Genomic DNA, 20,422 nt, shown 5'->3' on the forward strand with positions numbered 1-20,422 from the left:
TACCTGTATAAACATCAAGCCTTTTTCTCCTGTCTTTGAGTCTCTTCATGTGCTTTTCTTTAGGCACAGACAGCGAACTTGGTGCTGGAAGATGGGACGAAGATGAAGGGCTATTCTTTTGGCTATCCATCCTCCACAGCAGGGGAAGTCATATTCAACACTGGTCTTTCTGGGTAAGACAAAAGCAAATGAGACCACCAAAACTTCTCTGTGAGCTTGTTAAAGTATGAAAGGTTCTTTTTCCAAGCTTGAGGGGGTCCTGATCCAAGCATGTAGTGTTCTGTATAAGAAAACACTGTAGTCCAGGGATACAGAGAGAGATATAGGTAGTGAAGAGACTTCAAGCAGTCCTCGTGTCATAGCATTTGTGGTGATGAGCAACTTTAAAGACTGATATAACTAACCATGATAGTGAAGTATGTAGGGATCTGATCACTTCCCATTGAAATTCAGCTATTGCTGAGTTAGAGCAGAGGAGCTGTCTTTGTTCTCTTTCCGTTGCCCTGATCAAATACAGAGGTTTGAAGCATCTGCAGCCTTCTAGGTAATGGAACTTGGCTTCTGAGTGCAAACTTTTTAAATCCTGAGGTTCTCACATTGGTCACCTATATGACCCATCCCTTATGACATTCGTTGGCTCATACCACAGTTAAGGATTTATTTAAACTCCGAGGGTAGGGTCAGATTCATGCCTAACCTAGCATGACTCTCTGCCCTTTTGAGGGGTAGAAGCCAGTGGCTGGTTTAGGATGGTAGCCAAATGCTGCTGGTGCTTTTGTTGAACTGCTTGAGCAGAGTAAACCTGTCCAGAGCAATGACGCTTTTGGCCAGGAGAGGGACATATTGCTGGGAAGGTGTGACAGCTAAGAGACGGTTGGTGCTTGAGCTTTTTCTGCAGTCATTCATAGCTGTCTTTGCCCAGCTGCCTTGCATTCCCCCAAGTTCTGCTCTCCTTTGGAGAAACCAATACTTACAGGATGAGTTTTTAAATTATCTCATTGGTGGGAATGTTAAATTGCTGCAGAGGGGAATCTGTTTGCAAAGTTTTGCATTAGGAGGCAATTATTTAAGTATTTTGACAGCACTAATTACTGGCTGTGTTAATATACCTGCCAACAAGCAACTGTTTAATATAGATCAGAATGATGGAGGGCACCAGAGTTCTCTTCTCGGTGATAGATTATGGGCAATAAATCTTGTCACATCACAAAAGTCAAGGAGGACCTGATGGATTAATTTCCTCTCCACATGTTACTGTGGCAGCAGAAGCTGTGTTTGCTCATTTTCTAGTGATTTGGAGAGGATGCCTGTGAAAGAGAGATCTCTTCTGTGCTGGGGAGCATATGGGTGTGGAGGGAACATTCAAAAATGTAAGGTGGTATCCTCAGAGCACTCTCCAGGAACATGACCTTGATTGATTTGGAGAAGAGGAAGACAAGAGTCGCAGCATTTTTGCAGATCATAAAAGTGAGATTTGCTACCAGTCCAGGGATTGCTGTCCATTGAAAGAAACCCTGTAGCTCTGCCTAGTGCTCTTGAGCACAGAGATCAAGACTTTATGTATCCAGAGAAACCCAGCTACCTCTTTTCATTGACACAGTAAGAGGCTAAGTGCCTGTGTGAAGGAGGTGCCCAGGGTTGGGGCCTTTTACAGACTGTTTGGACACATAGCAATTTGTCAGTATAGGGAGCAAGAGGCTAGTATGGGGCTGATTTTGCCATGGCGGCTGTTAAGCCTCAGGCCACTGCTTTCTGTGAAGTGGATGTTTCTAGACCTGAGTGGGGTCAGCATGGGCTCTGTGCTGGGATGATTAATATGCTGCTCTTCACCTTGTCTCCTCTTCTGGACTCCCATGTTCTGATTCATGTCATAGAATGGGGAGGCAAAACACTTTATGTGCGTACAGCTTTTGGGCTTGAAGTAACTAAAGCTGAATGAAATTTTGTCATATTATGCTAGAATAGAGGGCAGAGAGCACTGTTTTGGGGGTAGAATGTTGAATTTTCATTAGAAAAGCATGAGGATGAACTTTTCAGAAACATGCTCAAAAAAATTAATCCTAGCATTGCAGCCATCTGTTTGGTATAGGAAACAACAAGGAAGACAGGAGATTTCCAATTAAGAAAGAAAAATTACAACCCATAAAATGTCCCCATGTTTGAAACAGCTCAGTAAATGCATTTGCCTCCAGTAAGTCTGCATGTGTTTCCCATGATATTCTAGTGAGAGAACTGATGGACGGGAATTTACTGAAATCAGGCAGGCCTTTGGGCAGGCACAGCAAGGGTTGGACCTTGCAGCATCTTTGGAGTTTGTGCTCCCATCTGCTCCTCTGTGCTCCACAAGGCATTGTGCCTGCTTAAAGGGCATTGTGTCTCAGTGCAGAGCTGTGTCTTCATACCCCAGCCAAACCCAATGGCTCTCTGTCCTCGTTTGCTGATTACAAATAACATGCAAAGGTTAATTATGTTAGCTTTGTCATTAACAAAGAGTCTTTTGGAAGCATAACCAATTGACTCAGAAGGAGAGAGCAATGCCAAATGTGCACATGCCATGCACTTAGTGCAATTCTGTGATCACCCTGCACTTTGTGTGGTTGTTTACCTACAGCAGGAAATATAGATTTGAACAGCAGGAGAGGCTTACCTGAAAATATTTCATGGCCATTGTTCATTTGACGTGTCATTTCTCAGAGTTGGCTGGTGTGTTGCATTGTCTATATCTTCCTGCAACCATTCCAGGTTTTGTGAAGAGTTTCCCAATGTTTGGCAATTAATCTTCTGGCAGGAAGTCTGATGTTCCATAAAAATGTCTCTTGTGACTTGCTGGTATCTGGTAGATGGCTGGAGTTGCCAATTATGTATTGTTTAAACAATGATGACAATAATAAATTATATTTTATATAGGACAGATTCATCCTGAAGTGTCTTTCTGCATTTGGCTAAATATTTGTTTGGATAACTTCATCTGCTACTAAATTACAGCCGCTTTTGGGATGAAAGACAGCAATTGTTTAATGGATTGCTGCAACAGTATGCTATGGTATAAGGGAGAAAGTGAAGGACTGCATGTTAATTTAGCTGAAGAACAGGAGCATGGGCATGTAGACAATGTTTACCCTGTCCCCCTCTTTGGGGTTGAAATTGAGACTGGATCTACTGGATCCAGAGCTGATACTTTGCAAAATCCTAGGTTCGATCCTCCATTGCAGAAGAATGTTCCACCATACTTTTAGAACTGTCTTTGCTGAGAAGGGTATTCAGGCAGGTGCTTGAACAAAGTTGCCATTCCTGGGACTTCTTCCTGGGCTAAAGATATAAGGACATGCTCTGGGGCCTTGTGACCAGGGTGGACTGCTGGATCCCAAAGCATTACCTTCAACTTGCCTTCTTCAGAGATACACAAACTGACTTTGAAGCACTTAGGAGTCTTGTCAGGTGACAAGAAGAGAGGCCAGGCCTTTCCTGAGAGAAGCTGCAGAGTGGTACTGTGGTAGGGTTTGTTAAAAGAGCAGGTAGGAGGGAGGAAACGAGAGTAGTAGTGAGGAATCACAAGGATGATTCATAGCTGCTTCTCTGATCCCCAGACAAAAAGATAGGCATGGATTTGTCCATCTGCTCCCCCACAGAAAGGGCAGTAACAACCCTGAACATCTCAAAACCTGCAAGCTCCAGACTGGGGAAGTGACCAAGTCTGGGCAAACAAGTTTGTTGTCTGTTGGCTTTTCAATTTGAGCTCTCTGCTGCCGCTGAGAGGAGCAAATTCTTACACTGCATTAGGGGAAGGAGACAGCAATGACAAAGCACTGCCCACATGGGGTTCCCAGGGAATGACAAAGCCCCAGTTGTTATCTGTGGGTCAAACGATATGCCATGCACTTACTGCAGCTCTGATCGCGCTACGCTTTGTGTGGTAGTTTCCCTTATGTTAAATCACTAGGAGTCTGAGTTTGTTAATAGCTCCTGTGCTTTTCTTAAACAAAACATGAGAAGCCAAAGCCTTTCCTTGTTTTTAGTGTCAAGTGTTTAATCACAGATGGCAAAGTCAGGGCAGATTCACAGATGTGTTTGCTTTTGTACTGAGAATGCTTTCACATGAATGCCATTTCTGTCTTTTTGTGATATGGGAATTCAGACCTGTCTTGTTTTCACTGGCTCTTTTGATTTCCTTTCATCTCTGGACCAATGTACTTTTCTTCTGTTGCTTCTTCATGTAGATACACTGAAGCCTTGACAGATCCCAGCTACAAAGGACAGATTCTTACACTGGCTAACCCCATAGTTGGGAATGGTGGAGTGCCTGACACAGCTGCTTTGGATGAAATGGGCCTCAGGAGGTTTCTGGAGTCTGACGGGATCAAGGTAACAGTGGGAGATGCAGAGCTGATGAAAGGGTGATGCTAGCAGCCTGAATGTGCCTGTTTGTGCAAGAGTTTATTGGCACCCTCATAGAAGTTAGGAGGAACCAATGATACTCAGCCTTTCTTTTTCTTTTGGATACCATCCTTTGAAAGAATGGTGGCAAGAGATAGGATCTTGCTTTCTGTACCAGGCCATGTGCTATCTGAAAGCGGTGTGAAACATCAGTGTTCCTATCAGTGAAACATACGCTACAGTTTTTGCAGACTGCTGTCCTGGATGGCTTTTTTTTCTACATTCGCTTCTGCCTCATATTTATCTGTGTTTGCCCAGGACTGGTTGCCACAGACAGATCAAATGCTAGTGAGAGTGAGAAGTTGCTGTATTTTGAGACTTTTCTCTATATGCCTGTACTACCACAAAAAGGGGAGGTAACCATTGTGTGGAGAAGGCCATAGGTATTAGTGCAGGAACCACCACCCTGTGGTGAAGGGGAATATTGACTAGGAGCAGGACTGTGTCCATGTAGTGGTGGCAGTACTGAAAAATGAAACAAAACCATGTAATTGCAGAACCAGTGAAATGCTTTGTCTGTCCTGAGATGAAATGACTCCTTTATATGCTGTCTAATTAACTCCACTGGAAAATGGAGTTGACTTTTGAAAGAAAATACCATTTAAAAGTGGAAAGATTTCTTAAACAAAACCAGAATCAAAATAAAACATTTTTTATTGTTTTAAATTTTAATTTTCTTTCTAACGAGAAGTGTTTTTTCAGTTTGGTGCAATTTGAAGCTTTGGTTACTTGGAAGACACTATTCTATGAGTTTCCTAAGTAAAATGGCCCAGGTTCAATCATGACAGAGCACTGAAGTCTTTACCCCTTTGCCAGGTACCTGTTCTGTGCCCTCTCCCTGTCAAGACTCAGGTTTGCTATCTTTTCATTATGTAAGAGCAGCCACAGCATGTCTGCCTAGCTTCATGTCCTGTCTGTGATATGGTTTGCAGTGGATGAATAGTGAAAACTCAGAAGGTACAGGGCAAGTACAGAGTGATCCTTCAATGCCAAATGACATTTCTTCCCTCTGCAGGTTTCAGGTTTGCTGGTGCTGGATTACAGCAATGAGTACAGCCACTGGCAGGCTGCTAGGAGCCTGGGAGAGTGGTTGAAGGAAGAACAGGTAAGCAATCTAGGGGTAACTACATGATGAGAACGGACCTTTATGTATGGGAACCGGGGAAAGAACTCCTGGTTTTGAGCTGGTAACCACTCTTCTCTGATGTCTTCTCCACTCTGTACTGGGCTCATTCGATGTTCTTTAGTTCTCTGATTCTTCATAAATTTCTCTTTTTCAGGGTGCAATGGTACTTCCAAGATCTGTCCAGAGGAATGTTAATTAAATGGGGATGTTTGGTTCTCCGTAAAAACAATACACATTAGATTATATTCTATCTTCTTGTCAAATGTTTCTGTTTTGCTGCTCCTAGTGGTTGCCATGGTTGTAACCTTAAGAGATGTTAGCTGCCAGAACCCCACTGACTTGAAGCCATGGGAGTCAAGGATGTGTCAGTAAACTGTCACTGAATTGTGACAGCTGGGATGGTTAGGTGCTCATAAGTAAGGCAAAATGGGGCTCAGAAATGAGGCAGATATTTGACACATGAGCTTTTTATTTTGTGCTTTTTAGTGCAGAATCTAGATTTGAAGAACTAAGCTATTTATGAGTGGGAATAGGGAGGAGAAGTAAAGAACTAGAAGTGAGGCAGCCTTGGTAATAGTGCTGGTAAGAGCCAGAGCTCCTTAAATGAGGACATGTTCTCAGCAAAGTGATCTGGCTGCTGTCTTCCTCTGTCTTAGCTGCTTGTTCTCTAACTTACCCTTTTCTTTTTTTTTTTTTTTTTTTTTTTTTTTTCCAGGTGCCTGCACTGTATGGGATTGATACCAGAATGCTGTCCAAATTAATTCGTGACAAGGTATGATCTGCTTCCCTTGGTCCAGTTGCATTAACCTTGTGATTGCTGGACCCTTTTTCTAACAGTGCAGCAAACCTGGGGTATCAATGCTACTGCTGGGCTATCTTGACCTCAGATGCTGCTCAGGTCCCTGTGCTCTTCCAAAGGCTCTCTCTCTTCTGTACAGTTGAGGCAATACTTTGATCCCAGGGAGCTCCCTCTCTTTGGCTGTGCTCTGAGTTTCCTATTCTACGTAAGTGAACCAGCACAGGCTGATGTAAATGAAAGGCCTCGGGTAGCTGTGTCAGACTAGTGTATCAGACACAACAGGTAGTAGTGTCAACCACATGTTCCCTCAGATAGTAACAGTCAGAGAGAGCAACAACTCTGGGAGATATTGTGGATAATAGTTCACAGACAGCACCATCTTTGGTCAGTGGAAATTCTCCTGCTCCTCAGAGACAAAGGAATGCCTGCAATAACCTAAGCTGTATTCCTAACTCAGGCTGGTTTTCTTTGGCTGAAGCCTGATATTTTTAATAGTCATTACTTTTCTCTGGTTCCCCAGAGCTGACAATTGAAGGACACGAGCAGGCTTATGTTACCAAATGGAGGTTAATGTCAAGATACATTTCACACTGGCTAAAACAGTGATCAAAGCCAGTCTGAATGTAAATGTGCCTTGGAGTATCTTCTTTTGCAATGGATTATTTGAAGCTCCTCTTCGCTTTAGGTGATCAGTTTGCAGTCTGGAGTCCAGGCCCACACCCTCTTTCATTCCACAGAGCAAAATATGGATGACCCAGCTTGAATAGAGGAATATTTGTAGAAATTAATTCTTAGGGGAAGATAGGGCCTTGTCCTGCTCTTACTGACAGCAGACAAGTGCAGTTTAATCCAATAGAAAATGGCAATACATTTTCTACTTTCTTGACTCATACTGTTTAATGGACCAGTGTTCCTTTCATCCAAAGTAAATATGCTTTCAATGTTTATCCTGTAACTTAGCAGTGTATGTTAGTAATGCCCATTATACTGGGACTTTGAGTGGTATTGGTTTATGGCTTTTAAAATAGTGCATAATGTAGCCGTTTCTCCCAGTCTTCTCAGGTTGAAAAAAACAGTTTAGTATTTCACTCTATGTCTGTTTATAAATTGGGGGTGAGAACAGGGCTTCATTATGATAAATGCAGAAATGAGCAGTGACTTGTTAAATTGTACTCTAAAGGTAAATGCAGAGCACCGTTTGACTGAATAATCTGGGAGCCAGGCAAGACACAGGGTTCCTGTTTGAGAGCAGTGGATTTAGGGCTTTGTCATCAGTGTTTTATGGGACTGACTGCATGGTAGCACTCAGCAGTTTCTGTGGTTCCCGAGAACCTGACTTGTTTAAGATGATGCTGACCTTTTCAGCTGTGTTCCATGCAAGGCAGCCTGGAGTAGCTTTTGGTGTAAGGTGCTACTTGCGATAGGAGGTCAGCCACTGTTAAGAGCAAAACTCTGTCTTTAAAACTTACCTTTAGTAGTGTGCATGGCAATGCAAGATGCCGGTTCTTTCCTGCCCTAGGAAAATGGCAAGGATATTTCAAGTATGGCCAACCATTGAAGTATCTCATGGAAGTATCACTAAACCCAATGAGCAATCCTGGTGTGCATACTGGTCTGATATCTACAGGGTGACCTGAGTTTAACATGTTTTATCATGAAAGTGTTATGAATTAAAAGCTACAACAAAACATTGACTTCCTTTGTTTTACTTTGCCCTTAAAGAAGTTCTTGAAATCCTTGACAATCTTGAAATCCTTGAAAAGTCCTGTATTGCAGACCCTGTCCCCATGCTGAGAAGAGGTTAACCTTAGGTTAATCTCACTTATTCCAGGAGTGAGGCAAAGCCAAAACAGGGATTTTTCCACTGAGAACTTTAATGAGCAGGAGGAGGAGAAGGATATGCTGCTGGGAGAGCAAGAGTGTCCTAGCTTCTGTGAGGTGGTAACAGCAATAAGAGTAGAACTTGCTCAAGGTGATTTTTTTTTTTTTTAACAGCTTATTCAGAAAACCCCTTTGCTGACCTGCCTCCTGCATAGCTTTGCCTTACCCCAGCTCTGCTGCCTTGTAGCTGTCCACAGGATGTGACTGAAGACCTCATAGTGGGTTTCCAAAATCAAAAAGCTTCAAACTGCTTTGTGGATTACCCCCAGATCTACACAACAGTTATTTGGGGATCTGAATTCTGATCCTCTTGGAAGGCAACCCATTTTACTGTCACTAGAGAGCTTGCCAAACTGCCTATTAACAATTTTTACTGCTGACAATGCTTTTCCCCCGAATGAAGGATTTTAAACAGATTTTTTATACCATGGTAGGCTCATAAACCCCTGAAGATAGTAGAAATGGTTATAAGCTGCCAAGAAACCATCTCTAAACAGCTGTCCAGTTGCTGTGCCTGTCAGCACCTTGTCCCAGTGTTCACAGCTTCTCCTTTGCTCATGCTTTGTGGTTTACTGGTGTATTTCCACAGGGCACAGTACTTGGGAAGATTGAATTTGAAGGTCAACCCGTGGAGTTTGCAGACCCAAATAAGCAAAACTTAATTGCAGAAGTTTCAACAAAGGTGAGAAGTCATTCTGTAGTCCCAGAGCTGTACACTCTAGGTAGTAACTGCTCCCCATTTGCTCTTCTGGGAATTGTCCAGGCTTTCTAATAAAAGAATTTGGGGACCTTTTCTAAACAAAACACCCTTCCAGACCTTTGAAGGACTGTCATCTCAACATCATCCTTGTAGAATCTCTGTGGCTCCTTAGGTGCACTGTTGAAGATGTAAAATTAGCTGTGTTGAGCTGGATGCAGTCTGAACAGTACTCTGATCAGAGGATTGTGTTACAAAGACAGGATTGAGAAGCATTGAGGATAAAGTCGGACTTAGTATATGGTGGACATTTTCAAACATAAGAAGAATTAATAAAAAGAATGGTTGCTTTCCTTAAATAAATTTCAGGAAAGCTCACAATAACATTTGATAATCTGTGTTCAGGCATAATTTTGTTGACGTGATTCCAGAAGATACTTATAGATTTCAAAGGGAGATCAAGTTAGGAATCCTCTGGATCTAATATCACTGGTATTAGCTGCTTTGTTTGTAGATAGGTACAGAACAGCAGTTAAGTTTGTACTCTATTAGCTGGGCATGCCAACTACATTCAACCACAGGCTGAGAAGAACATTAAAAATCACAAGGATGTAGCAAACCAGGCCCATACTAAAAATACGAACTATTCTTGTTCCAATGCAAGGGCTAACATCTTAAATTGTGGAGCCTTTGGGGATTTAATTGTGGGATAAGAGTGCCTTTGGTCCTTAATCCCATTGACTGAAGTAAGAACTGGGTGTATGAGTCCCTCGTACAAATTCCACGCTTACTGTGGTGTTTGCAGCTCCTTCAAGATCAGCTCTGGAAGAGGTCTGCAAATAGTTGCTTGTATACTGTTCTGCACACAAGCTGGTGTGTTAGTGGCATGAGTGCAAAGTAGTCCTGCATAGACTGCTCAGTGAGCAAGTAGGAATTAGAAGCGCAGTCTCCATCCAGGCTTGGACTGGTTACCTGGGGTGCCACTGCAATACATAGCCCACCTTGCAAATCTCACCTTCAGGGATCTCCCCAATTCATGCCAATGTCTCCACTGTATTTTGAGTCAGGGCCTTATTGCTGCACAGAAGGATGGCAATTGCTTATTGAGGTTGTGATCTATGATTGCAAGATGCAGGTGGAGCCATTTTGAGCAGTAACTCAGAAAGAGGTAAGGTTGCTGATGCTAAACTCTGCAATTACTAAGACAGAATTACTGTAAAGATGCTGCAAATAGCTTCTAAAAGGGAGATGTAATAAGATTAACGGAGCTTTGGTGGTTTCATTATGTTTATAACTTCATTTTATAGGCTTAAAAAGCAACATCACAAATAAAGCTGAGAATGAAGTAAGCTGTTCAATGTTGGTAATTACTGGACATGATAATCTATCTGTTGCCAAACAGCTATTTTCATGTAAATCAGTATACAGTAAGATCAGGAATCTGCTTATCAATTGTACATTAGGAGTGATTGATTTTTTTTTTTTTATTATTTCCCCCTGCTTCTTTAGATGTTAGTGATACAGACTCTATTTGGTAACACTGCCTATACAGGGCAGGGAATGTAGAAAACTGCCAGTATTTTGCGGGAACGTTTGCCGGAGATGTATTTTGGTGCATGTGATGGTCAGGGTCCCAAACCAGATGAGAGGTATTTAACCACTTGAAGCTAAAAGGTGACTTCTATCCACACATACAGCCCCACATACTCTTTTTGTTCTCAACACTGTTGCTAGCAGGAGTTTCTACTCTCCCTGACTGCTGGCTCGCAGCCTTCCCACATCATTCTTTCAGACTGGGACAATTTTTTATGGGCTGTGCAGTGAAAAAATGAGGGAAATCCTCTGGCTTTAGAGGGAATATATTTTAACAGTTCTCTGATCCAGTTCCCAGTCTGGTTTCTGTCTAGACATACTCTCGGCCAGATGCAGGGGTCAATGCTCTGTGGTACAGAAGAATAATAAGTGTGAGAACTGGGGGAAGGGTTGTGAAAACAGCAGCACCTAAAATCAGTCTTGCTGCTGAAGGAAATGGTGTAACAAATTGTAGTCTAATTAATTGGATAGGGAAGAGTTTTGAGAATGAAGTAACTAAAGTACCTCAAAACGGTTCTATCCCGCAACTCTCTCTGGCCATTAGAAGAGCCAAGGAGAACCCTTGAGGGAGATCATTGCTTCATAATGTCTTGGAGATTTTTAAGTATGGATGTTGTGAGGAATTGAGAGGTCTCCAAAAGCCCTTTCAAAAAGGAGGCCGGGTTACTCTTAAGGGAATCTGGCACATGACATTAAGATCATTTCGGTGAGAACTGGGCACTCTTCTTGAGATTTTTGAAACCCATTTGTCAGAATCCTGAAAGACAGCAGGTAGAAGACCAGTACAATTCCTGTGCAGCGATACAGTTCCACCATGGACTGTGGAATTAGAATCCACTTGCATTAGTGACTGTGAAGATACTGTCATATTTGATGTCAAGCACAGCTACATATCAGAAGTCTTGAGTGATCTAACAAGACACAGTTTCAATATGATTTCCATTCTACTCATTCTCAAAAAGGGATCGTGGGGTACTTTGCCATCTGATTATGTAGTGTGAACTACAAGATATGTTCCAATACAAAAATCACCTTTCAAATTACATAGCAGGAATTGCAACAGCAGTAGTAACACTAGTGGCTCTGTGCTGAGTCATGTCCTCAAAGGTGGATTAGGGACCACTGGTGGTTCATGTGTTGCAGCTCGAACCCTTGTAGTGAAGGGAGGTGGCTCCTTGTACCCCATCTCTTCCATCCTTGCTCCTGACATGGCAGTAAGTCACTTATGATTATTAGAGCTGTTCTTACATAGGACATTCTCTTGCATCCTAAGATCTCTTCATCTTATCATTGAGAAGATAAAAGTTAAAACAAGAACTGAGCTAGGATAATGCAGAAGGAGGAGTTGTAATATTCTGCTAATAAACTTCATCTTGGGTTCCCTGTAGAGGGGATATTTTTCCTTCTGGCTGGTCGTAATCCTCCTATGAAAAGATTCAGTTGGTCACCTGGGCATATTGGGCATGGATTTTAGCATCTTTTCATAAAGGGGAGCAGCTGTGAAATATGAGTGCTAGGGAAGCTGATTAAAAGGGAGTTCCTTTTTTTTTTTTTTTTTTTTTTTTTTTTGTGTTACACTGTGGTGTATTGCACAAGAGAAAAGCCCTTTGGATAAAGTACACTTACCAGTATCAGCTTTCAGAAGCTGACCATAACTAAAGGTAAGCATGGAGTTTGTTTTTGTAAGGAAGAAGGCTGCCTTACGTGCTTGTTGATGAATTGCATGCCAGCCTGGGGCTACCTGCAGTCATGTAACAAGCAATATAATTCAGCAAGCTGTCCATAGAAAGAAGCTGTCCATAAATAACCTTACGTCAGGGCTACAGCTGTCTGTCAATATGTCTGCATGTTGCAGCATGAAGGCCCATGTAACATACAGTGGTTTGACTTCACTGTCTTCCATGCTTCCATGCATGCATGCGACCAACAGATAAGTGGGTGTACAAAACATAATGGTACAGATTTGGGACTGGTTACAATTAACTTTGTGGAATGGGTTAAGGAACAGCAACTGAAAGAGGAGGAGAAGTATTGTCTGATATGTAAAACTGTCAGGTCCTTAAGAACATAGGTCATTCTCAGTGGCATGCTTGGCCTGGTCTGTACTGTGATGCACTAGAGGTCAGTCATAGGATAACTCCATGCTTTGGTCTTACTGTGACTAGAGGGTCAGAGTGGTGTTCAATGTGATGGACCTGTAGCTGGCGTGAAGTAGCCTTGCTCCACTGACATCAGCAGGATAACTTCACTTCAGCTGAAAATCTCTCAAAATCTTTCTGGCATTTCTCTTGGGCTGCAATAATCTGTGAGAACTGGCTTGCTGCTTCACTGCTAATGAGGTGAAATACAGGAAAAAAGCTTGTCATTAGCTATGGAAACAAGTGATTTCTTAGGGATTGCTGTTACTGCTGTAATCAACAGTATATAAAAGAGCATTAAAACTTCTACTTTCACAGAAAAAATGAAGGAAGCACTAATGTCTGCAGTACTTCTGGAGATTTCTATGTAAATTGATTGTTAAGTACCAGTTACTGCATGTTGGTGAAAAGTTGTTCTACTCCTCTTCCCTGTGTTTTGGGAGCAGAGGGTGATTGTCATTTACAGCATGGACTGTCTTTTTATAGGAAGTAAAGGTTTATGGCAGAGGGAATCCAGTTAAAGTTGTAGCTGTCGACTGTGGGTTGAAGCACAACGTTGTCCGTCTGCTGGTAAAGGTAGGTCAGTGCTTTATGTCCTTCATCTCTTGTTTTGCTTTGGCAAAAACCTCGCTTGTATTCATTATCCTTCCTTCTGCCTGGACACATCCATTCTAGTAGCAGTTTCCCTCCTAAAATGAGGTACAATTTTTAGGATGGTTTTTATGGACTGGGAGGTGTTTTCTGAACATGGTACCCTGTATTGAGGGGGTAAGGAAGAGAACCTGTGCAGCAACCTCTCAGCCATGAGAATTCCTAGCATGTGAGCTTTAAAAAGACAAGCCACTGTCTCTCTAAAGAACAACCAAGGAAGGTCAACCCAGCATTGTCAAAAATAAATAATAATAAATAAATAACAAATAAATAAATAATAAATAAATAAATTTGCACTGAAGGTGGCGAATGGCTGACATGAGCCCAGAAAGGTTGTGGAACTCCTGTCCTTGAAGGTGCTGAAAACTCAACTGACCAATGCCCTCAGCAACCTGCCCTAAAGTTGAAGTTACCCCTGCTTTGAGCAGGGATTGGACCCAATGACCTCCTGAGGTCCCTCCATCCTGAGTTATTTTTTAATTCTATGATTCTGTGAAAATCTTCTCCTGTTCTTAGCACAGTGGTGTAGCAGACCTTTCTTCTCTAGGCATACAGGAGGAATGAATGCAGTGGCCTCTCATTCTCTAGATGTACAGGGTTTCCCTGTTTCTGTTTTTCAGTTAATGTGGATGTTCGTCCCATTGTTGATGTGCAGAACTGTTTTTGGCATGTCATAGAATGAGGCTGTGCAGCCTTATTTTAGCTGTTAGGATGAATGTGCTGTGTAAAAGTGAACGTATTTTACGTGTGTGCATACACACTTATTTTGCATTCCATTAGTAAGTTTTGATCTCATTAGTGAATTTCAGACAAACTTGAAAAACACTGAGGTGGCTCAAAGAGACTGAGTCTACCAGTTTTGTGAAAATAATCTGGGCAGATAGTGGAGAGAAGCCTCATTATTGTCCCTGGCAAAGCAATGACTGAAATCCAAACTCAACCTCTGCGACATGAGAGCATGAGAACAACCTCCTGACACAAACTTATTTGTTCCTCTCTTCCCCTCATTTCTTGTTCCCTTGATTTTTTCCCAGCGAGGTGCAGAAGTGCATTTGGTTCCATGGGACCATGATTTCACCAGTATGGATTATGATGGGCTTATAATTTCCGGAGGTCCAGGGGATCCCATGAAGGCCCAGGAGGTGATTCAGAATGTCAGAAAGGTACAGTGTAACAGCCATAAGCCAATGATTCTTTTTTTTTAAGTGCCTGAAATCTAAACAGTTGATTCTACTAACATGTTATGTTATTCATGTTAATGAGTATTATGATATCATAACATGTTAAGATGTCATTCAGTCATTTTGGCTGCCTGTCAAGACCAACAGCCTCCAGGGTCCTTCGGCGCTGGGAAGGTCTGGAGCTCCCAAATTAGCACACACACACCCCTACTGCAAAATGGTCAACAGAAGATGTAATACAGATTGTGTTAGTGCAATGCAATTGTATTTGTGAATATAAAGTGCAACAAAGTATAGAATCAGAGTTTTGCTTATTTAATCACATCATGATCCACTGGGAGTTGTCTCCAGACCAGTATTTGCAATAAAGCTGTAAAGACCTTGGTGAACAATACATAGTAAGCATGATTACCACAATTACCCAACCGGTGCCTTAAAGTACCTGCTGCTCTTTCAGAACCTCTGTGGCCTTATGAAAGAACAGCCCTGATTTCACAGTGCTCCTATTTGAAATAATGTCATGCACGAAATATCTGTGATGCAGAGTGTCATTGCTTATTCCCCTCAAGTAGACCGAGACACCAAGCTGTCCTCTGAGGCTTCCCTCTGGAGCAGAGGAGAGGACGAAACTTTCCTTTACAGGCAGTTGCCACCCTTGCATTCAGCTTTTTCCCAAGTCTGTGTGGCTACTGTGAGGGAACTAGCATGGTTTATGCTGGAATTGCTGAACAGAGACACTCCAGTATCTCTTGAAAACCTTTTCATTTCAGGTCCTGGAGAGCAATCGCCCAGAGCCCTTATTTGGAATTAGCATGGGGAATCTAATCACTGGAATAGCAGCCGGAGCTACTTCCTACAAGATGCAGATGGCCAACAGGTGCAGCAGCTCTTCTGCTTCCTAGGGCCCAGATTGACCTGCTCAGTGTTGTAAGAGGCCTCAGAGCAACAGTGCTTTGCTTCTGAACTGCCTTAATGGAAGCTAGCATGGTGGTAACATTACTTCTTCATTCCAGCCATTCTCCTTGCTTTTAATGTAAACTGCCATGTCATACATTGCTTTTTTTGAGGGTATTTTGAAAGTATGCAATGTAATTGATCCCCTTCAAACTGAAGGACAGCAAAGTTTCTCCTAGGACTTATCATTTTGAGATTCGCTGACAGTATTGAACAGCTACTATTGAACTGCTATGTGTAGCCCCACAGTTATCAGCTTTTCCTAACTGTGGCATTTAGACACATGTAGCAATTCCGTCCCCTGTTCTTTGATCCTTTCTTTTTCAGAGGACAGAACCAGCCTGTCCTGAATGCAGTGAATGGACAGGCTGTCATCACTGCTCAGAACCACAGTTATGCCATCGACAGCTCTACCCTCCCACCTGGCTGGAAACCTCTTTTTGTGAATGCCAATGATCAAACGAATGAGGTGAGCTTATGCTTTCCAGATACTGCACATAGCAAGCTTTAGTGAGCAAAGACTCTGTCTCACTTTATTTCACCTTCTGGAAGCTTGCTGTCAGATTACAGTAAGTTTTCAGGACTAAACTTGATGATCTACTTTGCTTGGGGCCCTGCCTTACACCTCAAAAGGGAGTGAACCATTGCCACTGTTCTCCATACTAGCCCAAGTGTAGGATGGCAACAGTGACCTTATGATTTCCCTGCCTTATTAACTTCTGTGATTTCCCTGCCATTAGTGGTGCTCACTCAGTTACTGTTGTCTTAAGGCTTGTGCTGCAGGTGCCCTAGCCTGTGTAACTGTTTTGTTGTGTTGGTGTTATGTTGCCTGCACAGAAAAAGATTATTGCAGTCTAATTTGGTCTGTTATTGTAAATAGAATTCCAAGGACTAAAGTCATGAGAGGGACAGAGGCAGTTACCTTGAGAGAACAACTTACAGAATCTAACGTAGAGGTCTCATGTCAAGTGACGTCCATGTAAGGAAAAAAAATTTAAAAACGCCTGGCCTCTGGTAGTTCACAACTGAACATGGAAAAGCATAGGAAGGAAAACAATATCCCATAGCTCAGTTTTGACAAGGTCAGACAAGACATTGAGACGGATCTGGGCTTTTGTAATTGCCCATATTAAATCTTGTCCATTAGACCCAGTGTTGTACAAGTCAGTGAAGTCTTGTTATTTATCGGAAAATCATTGAAAAGAAGGTATTTTCAAAAGCAATTTCCCCCACAGGAATATGCCTCTCTATTGTTTTGTATAAATGCCCCACATCAAGTCTGGCAGATTGAACAGTGCTGTTCTGGCATATTCTGGCTATACTTTGCAGTAATTTCCAACTGATGGTTTTAGAATAAGGCTGTTGTTTGTCAGTTGCTTTCCTCTTTATCCTTGCAGACGTATCTAAACAGAGACAAATGTTACCAAACAAGATATTGATAAGAAAATTTGGATCTGTTTGGTTCAATTTTTGAAATGAGTTTGTTTTAGCTGGGCTTAACAACTGAACCCTTTCATCGCCAGGCCTTTCATGTTTGCTTTAGCTGAAGATTGGAGACAAATGTGATGGTGCTTTTGCATAAAGCTGATGATAAGGTTGGACACGAGTCTTCTGGATTTAGAAGTATGACATTCTTTTCAGTGAGCCCCAAAGCAGCATCAGTCTCCTAAACCTTCATAGATAGAGAGGGACAAGAAGCAATGTTTTCTTAACATGGGGTGCACAAACAAGAGCAGGGTTAGATATACTTTCATGTGCAGTCTGTTGCATTTTTCTGTTTGAAAGAGAAAAAAACACTTATTGTGACTGAGCTGACCTATCACAGCTGGACAGGCCCAATACAGGTTTGCAAATACTCACAAGCCATGGAGCGGATATTTTTTAAAGATATTTGCATGTAATTAGAAGTAACATGAGCATTCAGGGAAAATGTGACAGACTGATGACATTCTTTACTCTGAGGGCAGAAACTCATACCATAATGGATCAGCTGTGGTCAGTACTCATCTCTCATCCCTATCCTATCCCAGCATCCCACCCTGCAGATCTGGATGGCACCATTGCTCTACAGGAGCTGTTGGGACTCCTTTGTCCATTCCTAAGGGAAGCAGGTTGTATCAGAATTTTTCCTGGATTGCCTCTTCAGGGACTTCTCTACTTCCATCTGGAATTGGGGGCCGTAAGCAATGACAGCTACAGGGTAGTCTCCCAGTGGACCACACTGGTTGGTGCCATCAGGCCATACAAATGAGACGTCTGTTTTTCCTGGCTCCAACTGAAGCTAAAAGCACTGTTTCCAAACTCACTTTAGGTCCTTCATAGCTATTGTTTGTCCAGAGCAGTGGTCCCACTTCATCACAGGCCTGACAACGACCCAGGGCAGAGATCATTTGCAAGGCACTGCAAGGCATGTGTCAGTATTTAGAGTTATGGAAGTAAAGAGCGTGGCCCAAATCCATCTCTCCTGTAACAGAACCAACCAGATGAGAGTGGTAAAACCATTAATTCCATAACAGCCTTGTCCAAGATGGTCTTTTCTTGCCATATATGTTTTTCTTCTCTGCATGGTCCAGGATTACCTCTGGAGGGAGACTAGCCTATCTGCTCTGTTAAGTGCTTACAACTTAATAGTGTTTGCTGTTACAGTCAAAGTGATGTCTCCACTATGCTTCTTGACCACACACAGCTCAGTGGGCATTGGAGCATTAGCAGAAAAGCAAGAGGCTCAGTCTCTCAGATAAGACATTGTTTGAAGACTGGGAATGAAATGGGTGTAAATTTGGCAGCCCCTAGAGAAACCCCAGCCCTTTGGCCTTCTGTGCTTTACAGGGCTAAGGTGTGGCTTTTTGTTCTCTTGCCCGCTTGCAAGGAGGTGTCTAAGACTATTGTTTTTACTCCTGCAGGGAATTATGCATGAGACCAGACCAATTTTCACAGCGCAGTTCTACCCAGATGCAAATCCTGGGCCAAGAGACACAGAGGTATTGTATGAGAGTTGATCTGGGCTTGCTTTCAGATGGCCTAGGGAGTACGGAATTGTATCAGCTATAGTGATGAGTCTTTATGTTGGTGATGGTCCTAAATCTTGGTTTTGGAAATGTCGGGATCCTAACAGGGGGCCCAGTCATGCATAGGCTTGTGTCTGCTTAGCTTGATCCACAGCTAATTACGATCAGCAGCAAGGCATCTATTGACTTCTGTGTGCTTTGGATCAATGATTCCATTCATATGATGTGTATGCTTTGAGTCCTGGTGGGATTATTTGTGTGTTGGAAGTTACTGAAGTGCTTAAGCCTTTGCAGGATCAGGCTGAAATCTCTTGTACCTGGGGTGATTGCAAAAGGAAAAGGATTTTATCTTAACAGAAAAAAAAATACTAGCCAGATGCTTTGTAATAAAATCATTAACTTTTTAATACATTTTAGTTCCACTTTCAAATTTTATAATTACTATAGAGTTATGTAAATGGATTCACACTTCTTCACTCTGGTTCTCCTAAGTGAAATGAAATTTTAATCCCCCATCTGTGACTTCGCACAAATTCTTCAACAACTGGTTGCGTAGTCACAGGGTATGACTAAGCAGCAACAGGGGATGTGGAGGGCAGAGAAGGCATGTCTGAACATAAATAAACTATTTAGCATTTCTTGAGAGAGGAAGATGGAAGAATACATAGAAGTGCTTATTTTAATCTTAATTTGATGATGTTGATTAAACCTGCAAGTAAATCTCTTGATATCAAGAAGTTTCCTAGCAATCTGATTGACTAGGGAATCTCAGAGAACTGAAAACAACCCTCGGCTGTGTCTTTTCCAAGTCTGTGCACTTCCACTGCTGGGATGGGTTTGATAACATAGTGCCTATCCTGCTAGGCTTGCAGGACCCATCTGTACTTCTTCCATAGGTGATTCCCAGCAGCCAGCTGCAGGGGCCATGTGGACAGAAACTCTGCAAGTGTGGGATCAAGTGAGGAACCTGTCCCACTGTCTGCAGCTGCATGCATGCCAGTGGTGGTGACACTGCCTCCCCTGCCTGGCCTGGATGGAGAACACTTTTCTCACAGCTGATCTGGGATGTCCTCTGGAAGGACAATACTTAGCACAACTGATGTTTATATATACACTTGTTCAGATCCCAGCTCTGTAGCAAGTCCCGTTCCAGATGGTTCCCTTGAGCTAGTTAAGTGTATGGTCTTCTGTATTTTAGCTTTTAATGCAAGCTCATTCATTACACTGCCAGCCATATACAAGCAGAGCACACAGGCATGATTGATATGTGTTTTCTTCCTGATATGACCTCACTTTCTTGAATGCAGCTTTGTCAGATATGTCAAACTTGTTAAATAAATTTCAAATAAGGATCCCCTTTTCTCTGATGGTGTAAACCTGCCTTCTGAAAGCAGCAGAGCAGAACTGATAGCTTGAGTTCACAAATGGCCTGGTTTTTCCTTCTTTGCTTTGTATTTATTTAATTCCACTTAAATACACATGTTTGTTTTTCCTAGTACCTGTTTGATTCATTTATTTCACTGGTGAAGAGAGGGAAAGGCACTACTATTTTCTCCGTCCTGCCCAAGGCTGGAGCAACAGCTTCCAGAGTGGAGGTCAGTGTACAGGTACTCGTTATTCATGCTTGTCAGTGAAGCTAGGAGCTAGTTAATTCCTACTGAACCTACAGTAAAAAATTGTACAAAAAGCTGACCATGGAAGCCAAAGGAGGCTTTGCTTACAAAAGGCCTGTCAGCTGCCTGTCTCACAGTCATTGGGAGCCTCTTGTGCTATTAACTCCCTTTTCTTTGAGAAAGTTTTAAGATCTGATGTTTCACATATTTTTTTTCGTTGTAGTTCTCCCAGGAAAGGTACTCTCATAGCAGTACATGAGGTGCCCTGGGATAATCTGACCATGAGATTTTGTGGTAGCAGCATAATGTTGATGCTCTGTTGCTTAGCAAATAAGTCTGAAATTCCT

At 42.4% G+C, this 20,422-nt stretch overlaps 1 protein-coding gene across 1 annotated transcript in view; it reads left to right on the forward strand.

Annotated features, from left to right (window-relative positions):
- The window catches only part of CPS1 (carbamoyl-phosphate synthase 1), a gene marked incomplete at its 3' end in the record, with an annotated part of 97,636 nt that overhangs the window by 10,959 nt on the left and 66,255 nt on the right, over positions 1 to 20,422 (forward strand). Inside the window, exons 2-12 of the mRNA XM_082483563.1 lie at positions 64 to 173; positions 4,218 to 4,362; positions 5,450 to 5,539; positions 6,276 to 6,332; positions 8,830 to 8,922; positions 13,155 to 13,244; positions 14,354 to 14,482; positions 15,271 to 15,377; positions 15,782 to 15,923; positions 18,358 to 18,435; positions 19,959 to 20,057. Coding sequence (XP_082339689.1) covers positions 64 to 173; positions 4,218 to 4,362; positions 5,450 to 5,539; positions 6,276 to 6,332; positions 8,830 to 8,922; positions 13,155 to 13,244; positions 14,354 to 14,482; positions 15,271 to 15,377; positions 15,782 to 15,923; positions 18,358 to 18,435; positions 19,959 to 20,057 — 1,140 coding nt within the window. The remainder of the gene's footprint in view (positions 1 to 63; positions 174 to 4,217; positions 4,363 to 5,449; positions 5,540 to 6,275; positions 6,333 to 8,829; positions 8,923 to 13,154; positions 13,245 to 14,353; positions 14,483 to 15,270; positions 15,378 to 15,781; positions 15,924 to 18,357; positions 18,436 to 19,958; positions 20,058 to 20,422) is intronic.

The sequence above is a fragment of the Vanellus vanellus genome, assembly GCF_965231255.1.
Source record: "Vanellus vanellus genome assembly, chromosome: 5".
Classification (NCBI taxonomy): domain Eukaryota; kingdom Metazoa; phylum Chordata; class Aves; order Charadriiformes; family Charadriidae; genus Vanellus; species Vanellus vanellus.